The sequence below is a fragment of the Simochromis diagramma genome, unplaced genomic scaffold, assembly GCF_900408965.1.
Source record: "Simochromis diagramma unplaced genomic scaffold, fSimDia1.1 OVJJ01000811.1, whole genome shotgun sequence".
Taxonomy (NCBI): Eukaryota; Metazoa; Chordata; class Actinopteri; order Cichliformes; family Cichlidae; genus Simochromis; species Simochromis diagramma.
The window spans coordinates 65,848-79,483 of NW_024387451.1; the positions used below are offsets into that span (position 1 = coordinate 65,848).

Genomic DNA, 13,636 nt, shown 5'->3' on the forward strand with positions numbered 1-13,636 from the left:
AAATATGAAATTACTTTATTGATTCAAAGACTAAGAGAGACGTTAGTTACAAAACTTTCCTCTTGCTGATCTTCTATGAGTAACGCAAAAAACAAAAATAATGAAATCATCGGAGCTATGGTATAAGGTTTCTCTGAAATTAATTAAAGTTTTATATGAAACACAGACGTGATTTTAGTTTGAATACACTGACATTTGTAATTGTTTCACAGTTTCTATTATCTTGTATGAGAAAAGGGGGAGTTTCTTTCTTGACATTTGAACAAACAGAAAGTTTGTAGCAACACTGTTTATCAAAGGCTTTTAGCATTGCAATGAAACCACACGCAAAAATAGCTGAACTGCTTTCACATAAAAGTTTCACATCTCTCTTTCAGCTGTTTAGGTCAACTGCTTTAATGCATTTGAAAAGGGTGACATGCTTTTAGAAAAAAAAAACATACTGGTCCAGTAAGAGGCTCTACTCTGAATCCAAATGCCTGGTTAGCAACAGAGTTTAGAGAAGAAAGTCCAGGCTGGTTTCATTTGACAAAAAGCAGCAAAACTAAGTTGTGCCTCTGAGTCCTTTAAATTGTTCCTAATACTCAATGAGCTTGTAAAGGTTAATAATTTGCAAAGTTACTCAGGCAAGTCTGCTGGAGACGTGTGTCCCCACGTCCTTAATGCCTGTGCCCCCCAGCTGTGTGGAGTCTTCCATAAACTGTTCAGTCTGAGTCTGCAGAGGGTCTCAGTGCTGTGGATGACATCATGCCTCGTCCCTGTACCAAAGACAAAGACCCTGGAAAGGCTCATCCTGGACCAGCTCCGACCCATTGTCAGACCACATCTGGATCCCCTTCAGTTCGCTTACCAGCCCCGTCTTGGAACTTTGGATGCCATCATCTACCTGCTTAATCGTGTCTACACCCATCTGGACCAGCCGGCGAGCACTGTGAAGGTCATGTTTTTGACTTTTCCAGTGCTTTCAACACCATCAAGCCGAGCCTCCCGGGTGATAAGCTAACAACGATGCAGGTGGATGCTTCTCTGGCGTCCTGGATTGTTGATTACCTTACAGGAAGACCACAATATGTACGTCTCCCACAGTGTGTGTCTGACAAGGTAATCAGCAACACAGGGGCATCACAAGGGACTGTCCTCTCTCCCTTCCTCTTCACCCTCTACACCACAGACTTCAGTCACTGCACAGAGACTTGCCATCTTCAGGAGTTTTCTGATGACTCTGTGCTGGTTGGATGCATCAGCAGGGATGATGAGACAGAGTACCGGGCTGTGGTCGACTCCTTTGTCACGTGGTGTGAGCAGAATCATCTTCAGCTCAACATGGCAAAGACCAAGGAACTGATAGTGGATTTCAGGAAGACCAGGAAACACTTGACCCCTGTTTCAATCCAGGGGGTCAGTGTTGACATTGTGGAGGACTATAAATACCTCAGAGTATACATTGACAATAACTGGACTGGGCTAAAAACACCACAGCACTTTACAGAAAGGGCCAGAGTCACCTCTATTTTTTGAGGCGACTGAGGTCCTTCAACATCTGCCAGACTATGTGTGAGGTCACATATTTGCGACCCTTAGAAAACGGTCAGACGGGGTCGTTTACAGCCTAAATCAGCCAAGAGGAAGTGACGTAGTGTGAAGAGGACGGGCATGCGCAGTGAGAGAGAAGACGAGCGGAGCAAGAGGAAGCACACGTGTCCGGACGAGGGAAGACGCTTGGAAAGGGCCGCGGTCAGGGAAAGACCCAAGCAAAGTGTAAACGGGAGGTTAGCGAGACAGTGTACGGTACCACAGCGAGTCTAGGCTGGGTTTCCGTCCGTGTATAAACTCTGACTCCGGCTACAGCGGCCTTACGGGTGCAGCGCTGGGGCAAAGTGTCGGCGGAGATAGCGCTAGCAGAGGGGCTAATCGAGAGCTAAGGGCTAGCGGCCGCTCCCCTCCAATCTGCCTCAGTTTTTCCCGGCGTTACCGGTAGAGTTTGACGGTGAAGAACGTTTAGAAAGCGAGACAGCACGGCTGGCTGTCTGGCGAAGGACCAGCGAGTTTCCGAGAGAGGAATTGGGTGGCTTCGCTTTAAACTGTAAAGACTGGAAATGTTCTTTTGGTGTCTGACATTGTAAATGATGCGATGAGACTGTGTTAACCATCCTAGACAGGATAATTACTGTGTTAACCCCTACTGTTCTTCTGTATTGTGAGTGCTTTTCCTGTGACGAGGGTGGGTTGTGCGGAGTCGAGGACTCCCAACACTGGGCCTCGCCGGCCTGTTTTGATTTATTTTACCTCATTTTATTCCTTTCATTTCTTTGGTCCTGGGGAGGCTCCTTGCTGTTTCCCCTTTGCTCTCCAGGGCCCTGTGGACATTGTTAACCAAGTTTGGGTTTTTTGAGGGCTCTCCAGACAAATAAAAGGAGCCACGTTGTTTAAAAAGTCGTTGTTGAATGCTTTTGTCCGACCCAGGTTGCCTTGGAGTAGGGGCACCCGAGTTATTTGGTTAGGCACAGGACGACGGAGTTAAGTGGGACCGTGCTAGTATTCCGTGTGTAGGCGCTGCTATCATTACAGGTCCGGGCCTGGAGTCTTCCCTTTGTGCCTACTGTTGCCAGGTAACTAACCCAATTCTTACAGAAGTAAGTGTCCGGGTCAATTGTGCTAGAGGGGGTTACGGACTTAGATCCCACCACCCGCTAGTCGTTCAAGGCAGCCTGTGCGCCTCTCTACCCCTACATAGCCGGGCTAGTAGCCCCTCACATATGCTCAGGATTTTCTACGAGTCTGTTGTGGCCAGTGCAATCCTCTACGCCATTGCATGCTGGGGGAGCAGATTGAAGGTTGCTGATGCCAAAAGACTCAATAAACTGATCCGTAAGGCCAGTAATGTCGTGGGGATGGAGCTGTACTCCCTTAAAGTGGTGTCCGAAAAGGCGGATGTTGTCCAAAATAAAGAAAATGTTGGATAATACCTCCCACCCACTCCATGACATGCTGGTCAGTCACAGGAGCACTTTGAGTGACTGAGAGTTCAGACTCAGAGTACCAAAAAGCACCACTGAGCGACACAGGAAATCATTCCTGCCTGTGGCCAACTCTCTGTACAACTCATCCACTTAACACACTGTATACTGCAAAAAGCTACACTCTTTTTGCACACGCTCTTCTTCTTATTCAGCTATTTATCAATAAGTGACTTATATGTATATAAGTCATGTATATATTGTATATATTGTGTCCATTTCTTACTTAATGTATTCTCTGTCTTTATTAATGTTTATATTGGAGCACTGTAACCAAAATACTTTCCCCTAGGGATTAATAAAGTATTCTGATTCTGATCATATTTAGAGAGGATTACTGCAAGTACGTGTCAGACTGGGCATGTGATGTGAAAATAATTGACTGTTGAAGCCTTTGCAAAGACATCAATACTGCATGACCAGTCTTATCACAAGGATTGGCCAAAATTATAACAGCTCCTTTATACCCATTGTGTGGATACAGTGGGCATAAAGGAGCATTCTTTTCCATATTTGGCAATTTTCACCATCATGCTAATGCAGACCACACCCTGTCACATACCCCCATCACCCGACAGAGGCTAGGGAACATCTGGGCGAACCTACTCCCTCTCCCGCTTGAAGGAGTGCCCTGAACCGTTGGTGCCCCCAGCCTCCAGTGGTAGCGGCGGCACAGCAGCCGTGGAAGTGCGCTGGGGCTCCCAGCCGGCATCAGTCCCTCCATCTCCCCAACCTCGGACCGCACAGGTCTTTTGGGCGCCTTGACCTCAGGCTCAGGCCGAGCAGCCCCCCCTGGCAAGTGGACCTCTGTCTCCTCGCGGAGCTCCTCCACCGCTCCCGGCTGGATCTGCCCCTCGCACGCCTCCTCCACCACCGCCTGTGCAGCTCTTCATCTACTTCCAGCTGGAGCAGCCCCTCGCGCAGCGCCTCCTCTACCTCTGGCAGGCGCCTCCAGCGATAGCGTGGCAGGCCCCTGCCAGGCACAAGTCGTCCCACCCGAGGACTGGGGATGGGTGCGGCAGCAGACTGGGTCCTGGCTGATTGCATCCTGGGCGTCAGAACGGTCCGAAAACCCTCCACTCCCCTGCCTCCAGGAAACGCCGTTGGGGGTAGCAGCAGTGGCAGCCAAGCGCTGCCAGATTCTCGAACCTCTGCTCACCGTGCTCAAGCTGGTCCTGGAGTTCCAACCACTGGTGGCGTGACACTGGTCCTGCAATGTGGCCAGTTTGGGCCAGCTCCTTCCCTTGCAGGCCCGGTCCTGGGACGCACAGATGCGTCCATCACTGCAGACCACACCTGCCACAATGTGGACCACCACACTCCCTGTTTCTCTGTGCCTGCTTTAGTGTTTGGTTTTTGGATTTCACTGTGTGTCACGATCCTAGGTCTTTTGACCCAGTGCTTTAAGTTTTAGTTTATGTTTGATGTTTATGGTTTATTTTTAAGTTCATTAGATTATCTAAGCTCATTTGTTTATTTCGATTCCCCTTGTGTCTTCTACCCCTGTGTTTTAGTCTCCCTTTGCCCTTTCTGTGTTCAAACTGCATGTCTTATGTTGTCAAGTTTATATTATCAAGTTTATATGTCTGCGTCTCATGTTTCCTGTTTTATTTTGAAAGTCTGTCCTAGTTCAGCGTAGTCAGCTTTGCTTCCTTTGTCTCGTTATGTCAGATTAGTCTTAGCTGTTTCCCCATGTGTTTCCACTTCCCCTAATCACCCTTTGTGTATTTAGTCTGTGTGTTTCTGTTCATTCCTCGTCAGTTGTTCCACGTCATGTTTCCAGGATTTTCCGTGTTAAGGTTTTTTTTTGTGCAATATTCAAGATTTTGTTCTTTACGTTTTGTGTTTAGCATTTAGTTTTCCCAGTTTAGTTCTAGTTAGGTTCTTTCTTGTGTGCATCTACCTTTTGTTTTTGTACTTTTTTTATCAGCCATATTAAACGGTTCGCTTTTTGTTGATAGTCAAGTTTTGGTCCAAGTTCCTTCATGTCTACATTTTGGGTCCACTCTTCACAATACATAGTCTGTCTCTGCCAGACTGTGACACTGTGGTGGACTTGGCTCTCTTTATAGGGAGATGGTTGGTGGGGGTGGGATGTTGGAGAGGAAAGCATGTTCATTTTTTAATAAGTTTTTTATATATATGTATTTTTAGTGGCTAATGACTTATCAGAAGAATTAATAACAAATGCTTTCTGGAGAAAGGTCTTATGGGCAGATAAGACAAAAACTCAGGTATGTTTAGAGGACTGGTGAGTCTTTTGAACTCTGTACTAGCTGTTAAGCATGGAGGTGGTAGCTGTAAAGTAAATTTACAACAGATTTTGCATCATGTTCATTTGAAACATCTTTCCACTGTTTCAGGCTGGATTTCTGTATTGGGTTGTACGTTTCAGACCACCGTGGAGTGGGTGTGATGGGTTGTCTATGATGGAGAACAGATTTTTCAGTGACCTCCTGTCCTTTGTAGGTGGCATTATTTGATTATTATTTGATGTATTTTTAAAAAAAAAAAATTAATAATAAAAGTACTATGGCCTATGAAGTTTTAAGTCAAATGGAAGTTGAAACCCAACTTTGTCATATAACAGCTTTCGTTGTTATAAAAGTGTTGACTTATCTTAACTCAAGGACTCTTTGACTGTGACTTTAATGGTTCCCAGTCCGTGACCCAGTGTTTCTACATTTTTTTTTTTTTTTAGTTCTCATTTGATATTTTCTTGTTCTTCCTACTTTAATCATGTTTTTCTAGTTCTTAGTGTCTTCTTCATTTAATCTGTTCTCTTTTGTGCTCTGGTTGTTTTGGTGTCGTCTGTGTTCTCCACAGCTCGTCATGTCAATCACCCATGCCTGTTTCTTCCCCAAGTGTCAAGCCTGTGCGTCTTGGTCGGCGTGGTTCCCGTTTTATTTTGACAGGCTCTCATCCTGTGTTCAGTTTTGCTTCCTACTGTCCTGTTAGTTTGATTATTTCCAGCTGTGTTCCCTGTTTTCCTCTGCTTATTGTCGTGTCATTCCTGCTGCAGTGTGTTTCCTTGTTCCCCTTGTTTCCATCGCTTATCCTTGTTTCTAGCTTTTTGTTTCTAGTTTTAGAGTTTTGTGTTTAGCTATGGTTTATAACTTTACAGCAATAAAACTCCCTTCTTTTGTGTCTACCCTTTGCCTGCCACACATCCAACCGTGACACTATCAGCATTTTAACAACAACCAGCTTTTTAATAATGCATGTTTTTAAAGCTGAGAAAAAATGAAACATCACTCTTCTTCTTCTTTTAAAGTAAAGACAAAAAATAATCTTGCAAAAAGCCCTTAAAGACTAAACACGTGTGTCATGACTCTATGACCTAAACGCATTTAGCTTTGAAAGCAACACAAAACTCCCACCTCTATCACATTTATCACACTGTGGCACCCTTCCTGGTGAACACACCATCTGCGGACATTGCAGGGCAGCAGTCATGTGCACGATGATGAATGTGATACAAGCTTTAGCCCTTGCTTGTTTCTGTAAGTTTGCTCTATTACTCTTTGACATCATTAGCTAATCTTTTATTGCATTTTTAACCTATAATAATTTAAACACATTTGCTTATTAGTAACTTTACACTCACAGGTGTAGCACCATGTAGAGCAATTAAACATCTCATTGTTTCCACAGTTTCAGGCTGGATTGCTGCCTCAGGTTCTAAGTTTCAGACCTCAGAGGTGCAGGCAGGTGAAACTGTCACTCTGCAGTGCCCCAGGATTTACACATATAACGTTATGACTTTCTGGTTCAGACTGGTCAACGGAACCACAGTCAGCTCTATTGCTGTTAAGTCTGCAAGTGTTAAGTATAATGCTGAATTTCAACCTGGAAAATTTGAAATGACACAAACAACTTCTGATGTCGTTCTCAAAATCAAACAAGTGGATGTGTCTGACTCTGCGCTGTATTTCTGTGGATTTCTCTCAGAAGGACGTCTAAATTTAAGCGCCATGCAATTAAAGGTTGGAGGTAAGATTATTGTAAAGTCTTTGCCTCCTCATTCTTCGGTTATTACTCTTTTAATTTATATTACATATGCAATGTAATTATTGTCAACACGCTGTATACAAAGACTATGGTGGTTATAGATTAAGATAAATATAGAAATGAGGACTAAAAAAATCAAGGCTTTATTTTTGAATAGGCACCGATGAGCCTCAGGATGACATGGACTGCATCTCTAAACGTAAGTCAACATTTCTTTTATTGCGCAGATGATTAAAAACACATGAATGTGAAATAAATTTCAGCCGTGTTGCTTTTTACCTTTATTTTTGTATTAGAGGCTCACGAAGTAGCAAAGCTGACGAGCGTCACCCTGGGTGTTCTGTCTGTTTTCCTCTTAATGGTCATCACTGGTCTGGCTCTTCAAAACATGAAACTTCAGATGGGTACTTTTTGCAGCTACAAAATCGCTCTTATAATCTTTGCTCTTCACAAATGTATAATTGGTTTATGTAATAGAATAACACTAATTTGTTTTTTGTGGATCAGCAAATAAAGAAGAACAGAATCCGGACCACAGCACGGTGAGTCAATCTAAAAATGTACTTTTATGCTCTGATTAGCAGCGCTTAAACAAAATGTGCCTGTACAGCATTACAGTGCAAAATGACATCGTATAAAGGGAGAAATAAGATTTTTAGTTTGTATGTTCCAAGTAGCTGTTGACTAATTGTCGTCTTTCCTTTAGAAATGTAAGATAAACACTTAATTGTTATTGCTTATATTTGTCTATAATTATAATTAATATGTATATAATACTCATAATAAATGTGCTTTTCACAGAATCGTGGATCTGATGAGGTGAACTATGCTGCAGTGACAGTTCGACCAAAACCAAAAAGGAGAGCGATCGAGCCGAATGTGATCTATGCTTCCACCAGATAGAATCATCAGGCGACTTGAACTGACTGATGAGGTTATCATGACTTATTGGGGAAATGAAAAACTCTTGTTAGAAAAAAAAAATACTTTGCTGTGGTGAACCAATGCTAACTGAATTTTCTTATGTGTTTTCCTGTTAATTCTGAGTTCTTACTTTGTCCATCATATTCTATTTAGCCAAACAAACATGTAACGTGATTGTTAATCAAATGGAAATCTGCACACGACCTGAACAGAAACAGTCGATACTTGATGACTATAAATGTTCTTGAAAAATAAAGACTACATTCATGTGGAATATGGATATAACTGTGACTGGATACTGTATGTATTATCTTATGCTCTTATATGTCTTGATCAAAACACAAAACATCACAAAATTATACTTCCTCTTCCTGCAAAAGACCTGTTTTTATTACTGCTGACTACACACTTATATGAAACATTTCCTCTGGTTGAAACCTTGCTATCTATGCAGATAAAATCAGCTGCGTTTTCTCAGTTTGTCCTTGCTGTTGGTGACTTAGCAAGAGTTCTGGCAGCTTCATTTTAGTTTACCGAAAATTAGCCTCAAGATCAATAAATTGATGATGGGTTCTGTTGAACTATTTAACTTATTGTATTATCAATCATAAAAAACTGAACACTGGCTATAATTATTCAAATCAGATTCATGGCTCTGACGGCTCAAAATATGCTGCAGCGACATTTCGACCAAATGCAAAAAGAAGAGCGATCGAGACAGACACGATCTATGCTGCCACCAGACGGACTCACTATGTAACTGGAAATGATGCTGTATCATATTAATGATATGATGCAGCAATTCTAACTCTGCAGTGAAGAAACAATGCTACTGTAATTGTACATGTGTATGTGCTGTTTAATTAATTCTTAATATTTTCTTGCTCATTTAAAATCTTTGTCGCCAAACAAACATGATGCTAAATGTCTTGAACAAACACAACATATATAAATAAAATAGAGTCCAGTTAATATAAATACATCTGAAACTCTTTCATCAGACGATATGATGAAACATAAGGTCTCATATATCTGTCAGAGCTCGCGGGGCAAGCTGTGTGGAATTATTAAAGGACCCAAGATGCAGGCACTTCTGATGTGAGGGAGCTTAATTAATGGAGGTTGAAAATACAAAAAGGCAAGGGTGGCGAAAAACAGAACAGAGCCTGGACCCAAACTGGGAAAACTACACATTAAACAAACCTGAAACCTAGAGACACAAACGGAGATGCAAGGAGACGTAGACAGATGCAGGAAAACCACTCAAGATGACGGAGGGGAATAACACAGATGAACCAGCAACTAAAGGACGCAGACACAAGGTTTAAATACACAGAGTGATAACGAGGGAATGAGACACAGAAGGAGGGCACAGCTGGGAGTAATCAGACATGACGGGACAGGGGGAAACGTAAACACACTGACATCAGACACAGACCTTCAAAATAAAACAGGAAACACACACACGCAAAGACACAGACTCAGATGCGGGCTTAACACAGAGACCTGACTACACTAGAGGGGACACACAGGCAGGGATGACACAAAACAGAGGGAGCACAGAATGAACACTGGGAAACCAAAACACCAACAGTCATGATTCATAATAAAATCAAAAGTAAAAGTACAAAAAACAAAAACACTGGGTCTCCGACCCAGGACCGTGGCAATATCACCCTTGTTGCACATTGCTTTTATATTCATTTGTACGTAACATTGATTCCTGCTGCAAAATAACAGCACAATCCTGAAGTGTTCATTAGTGGTCATTGCTTTCCAACACTCATTCATTATAAGGTGTTTCATCTTTATAACAACTTTACTCTCCTTAAGCTTCAGTAACTTTTTGTCATGAATTATTCTCAAATGTAGAAATTCTCCAGTGCTATTCAGGAACTGTTCATGCATCTTTTGGTTAGTTGAAAGTAAACTGTTTGTTGCTTCTGCTTGTTTCAGACTGTACATCTGTGTCAGCTCCATGTGGACAACAAACTGAAGCGCTCAAGAAATCAGTACAAACACACAAACTGTTTGTGTGTAGTTTGTCACAGTGTATCTGCTTGTAAAAGGTACAGCTGCTCTGTTTCCCAGGGAGAGAAACAAGTGTGAGATCATTTTACTCAGACATGGTAAATGGCCTGGTTCTTATATAGCACTTTTCTACTCTGAGAACAAGTGCTTTGTACAACTTGTCTCATTCACACATTCAAAAAAGCACTTTTTTATAAGCTTCCTCCAGGTAAGTGCTTTCTATCTAACATTCATATACATTCATACATATACACACACAGAGGACTCGGCCAAGGATACTTGGCAGAAGAGGAAGAAGCAAGGTTATGTTTAAAGGTAAGGACAGCTTATTGACATTGGATAATAAATGATTTTTAAATCAGGTATTGGATCTTTATAGTATGTGAAGTTACATCTTTTTCATATTGTAAAACATCCAAAAAACAAACTGAGGTGTATACTTACTCTGTATGAAACAGAAGCATGGATTATTGTTTCAAAATGAGGCCTGGATAAAATAGGTCTTATCTATGCTAAACGCCTTAAATGATAAAAAAAAAAAAAAAAAAATGTGGACTTGACTGTTGCCCGAATTCGAGTGTCCAGTTTAAAATCCCAGTCCATCTTAAAACCCAGGTTAGTAACAAATGGAATCCAAGATGGCGCCGAGTATGGCAGCCTCGTCGCGAGCTCCCCCAAGCAACAGCTTTTTTCTGTGTTTAATTTTACTTTTCCTTCATTTTTTCGCGAGTAGCACATGTCTCCTTGTGTACGACCGACAAACCTTACTGGACATAAAAGACGGTCTTTCTTATAACTTTCCGGAGTTCAAGTTTTGCAACACGGACGCTCCGTTTGCAGACCCCCCATTCATCTCACCTGAGACGCCTTTGTTCTCTGGCCCTGGAGGCCGCAAACGCCGACGCAGAGGGAGAAGATCTGGCGTTCTGGTTCGACTGAGACGGCGCACTAACAGACCACCGTTACCCAGTTTATTACTGGCTAATGTGCAGTCTCTGGAGAACAAGCTGTGCGAGCTTCGGGCACGGATCTCATTCCAGCGTGAGATGCGGGACTGCTGCGTGATCTGCCTCACAGAAACCTGGCTATCGGACAAGGTACCGGACTCCGCAATACAACTACCGGGGTTCTCCTTGCATCGCGCGGACAGGTCACAGGATCTTACTGGGAAAAGCAGAGGCGGTGGTGTATGTTTCATGATCAACAACAGCTGATGTGAATATGCGAACGTGCACCCGGTCAAATCCTTCTGCTCACCGGACCTGGAGTACCTGATGATTAAGTGCCGGCCATTCTGGCTACCGAGGGAATTTACAGCAGTGATTATTACGGCTGTTTACATTCCCCCACAAGCCGACACTGACCGAGCACTCAGGGAACTGTACAGCGCGATCAGCAGCGAGGAAACCGCACACCCAGAGGCAGCGTTTATCACAGCCGGAGACTTTAATAAGGGAAACCTGAAGAAAGTCTCACCCAAACTCCACCAACACATCCATTTTAACACCCGTGGAGACCGGCTACTCGACCACTGCTACACCTCTTTCCGGGATGCGTACAAAGCCCTCCCCCGCTCCCCATTCGGCCAATCAGATCACCGCTTCATCCTGCTCCTGCCCGCCTACAGGCAGAAGCTGAAACAGGAAGCTCCAACCCGGAGGGCGGTGCACTGTTGGAAGGACCAATCGGAGTCTGCGCTGCGGGACTGTTTTGATCACGCGGACTGGGAAATGTTTCACGTGGCTGCTAGGGACATTGATGAGTACACAGACTCAGTCTGCGGATTTATCAGGAAATGCGTGGAAGATGTCGTCCCATCCAGAACAGTTAAATCCTTCCCAAATCAAAAACCCTGGATTAACGGAGATGTTCGCGCGGCACGGAGCACCGCCTTTGCCTCCGCGAACACATCGGACTACAAACACGCACATTACCAACTCCGGAAGACGATCAAAGCAGCCAAACGTGAGTACAGGGACAGGGAGGAGCAACAGTTTGACAACCCTCGGAGTATGTGGCAGGGACTAAACACGATCACAGACTTTAGAGGGAAAACCAGCACACCGCAGACCACGGCCTCTCTGTGTGAGGATCTAAACGTATTCTACGCTAGATTCGACACAGCGAACACCATGAGACCGGACAGTGTGCGCACCGCGGATGACGTCAGTGCGCACACTGTGTCTGAGGAGGATGTGCGGAAGTGCTTCAGGAAGGTGAACGCACGCAAAGCTACTGGTCCGGACGGGATTCCCGGCTGCGTCCTCAAGTCATGCGCGGCTCAGCTGGCTGGAGTGTTCACGCACATCTTCAACCTTTCCCTCTCTCTGTCTGTAGTCCCAGCCTGCTTCAAAATGGCCACCATCGTCCCTGTACCCAAATCCTCCACCATCTCCTCATTGAACGACTGGCGACCTGTAACCCTGACCCCCATCGTAAGCAAATGCTTCGAGAAGCTGGTCAGGGACTTCATCTGCTCTGCACTACCCAACTCACTGGACCCTCTACAGTTCGCATACCTCCACAACAGGTCCACTGATGATGCCATAGCCCTGACACTACATACTGCCCTGTCACACCTGGAGAAGAGAGACACGTATGTGAGAATGCTGTTTGTAGATTACAGCTCAGCATTCAATACCATCATTCCCTCGAAGCTGGACAGGAAACTGCAGGATCTAGGACTGAGCAGCTCCCTCTGCAGCTGGATCCTTAGCTTCCTGTCTGACAGACGCCAGGAAGTGGTCAGACTGGGCAGCATCACCTCATCCCCCATCACACTGAACACTGGTGCTCCACAGGGGTGTGTACTGAGCCCTCTCCTATACTCACTCTACACCTACGACTGCACAGCCACTAACAACTCCAACATCATTGTGAAGTTTGCGGACGACACTACAGTGGTGGGTCTTATCACCAATGGTGATGAGACGGCTTACAGGGAGGAGGTCAGCGCCCTGACCCACTGGTGTCAAGACAACCATCTCACCCTCAACGTCGCAAAGACAAAGGAGTTGATAGTGGACTTCCGGAGGTGCAGAGAAGTACACACCCCCATCACCATCAACGGCGCTGCTGTGGAGAGAGTGAGCAGCTTCCGGTTCCTTGGTGTACATCTGGCTGAGGATCTTACGTGGTCAGTACACACAAACAAAACAGTGAAGAAGGCGCAGCAGCGCCTCTTCTTTCTCAGGAGACTGAAAAGATTCAGCATGAGCCCCCGCATCCTCAGGACCTTCTATCACTGTGCCATTGAGAGCATCCTCACTGGATGCATCACCACCTGGTATGGCAACAGCACCGCATACAACTGCAAAGCTCTCCAGCGAGTAGTGCGGTGCTCTGAACGGATAATTGGAGGTGAGCTTCCCTCCCTCCAAGACATCTACAGGAAGCGGTGCCTGAGGAAAGCGGGGAGGATCATCAAGGACTCCAGTCACCCCAGCCATAAACTGTTCAGACTACTTCCATCAGGAAGGAGGTTCTGCAGCATCCGGTCCCGTACCAGCAGACTGAGAGACAGCTTCTTCCACCAGGCCATCAGACTGCTGAACACTTCATAGACACCTCAGCTTCACTACTGGAACTTTAACATTATGCACTCCATACTGTACAGTAATGCCACTGTTTTGCACATGTCTCAACTCTGTATA

The 13,636-nt window shown here is 44.6% G+C and overlaps 1 protein-coding gene across 1 annotated transcript; it reads left to right on the forward strand.

The window, feature by feature from the left end:
* The first annotated feature begins 6,367 nt into the window (after window positions 1–6,367).
* Window positions 6,368–8,758, forward strand: LOC120722815. Its single transcript, XM_040013952.1, has 6 exons — window positions 6,368–6,520; window positions 6,672–7,010; window positions 7,186–7,227; window positions 7,325–7,432; window positions 7,536–7,570; window positions 7,830–8,758. Exons 1-6 carry the CDS (start codon window positions 6,472–6,474, stop codon window positions 7,929–7,931), a joined length of 675 nt encoding a protein of 224 aa, XP_039869886.1. The 5' UTR covers window positions 6,368–6,471; the 3' UTR covers window positions 7,932–8,758.
* Window positions 8,759–13,636: the final 4,878 nt, after the last annotated feature.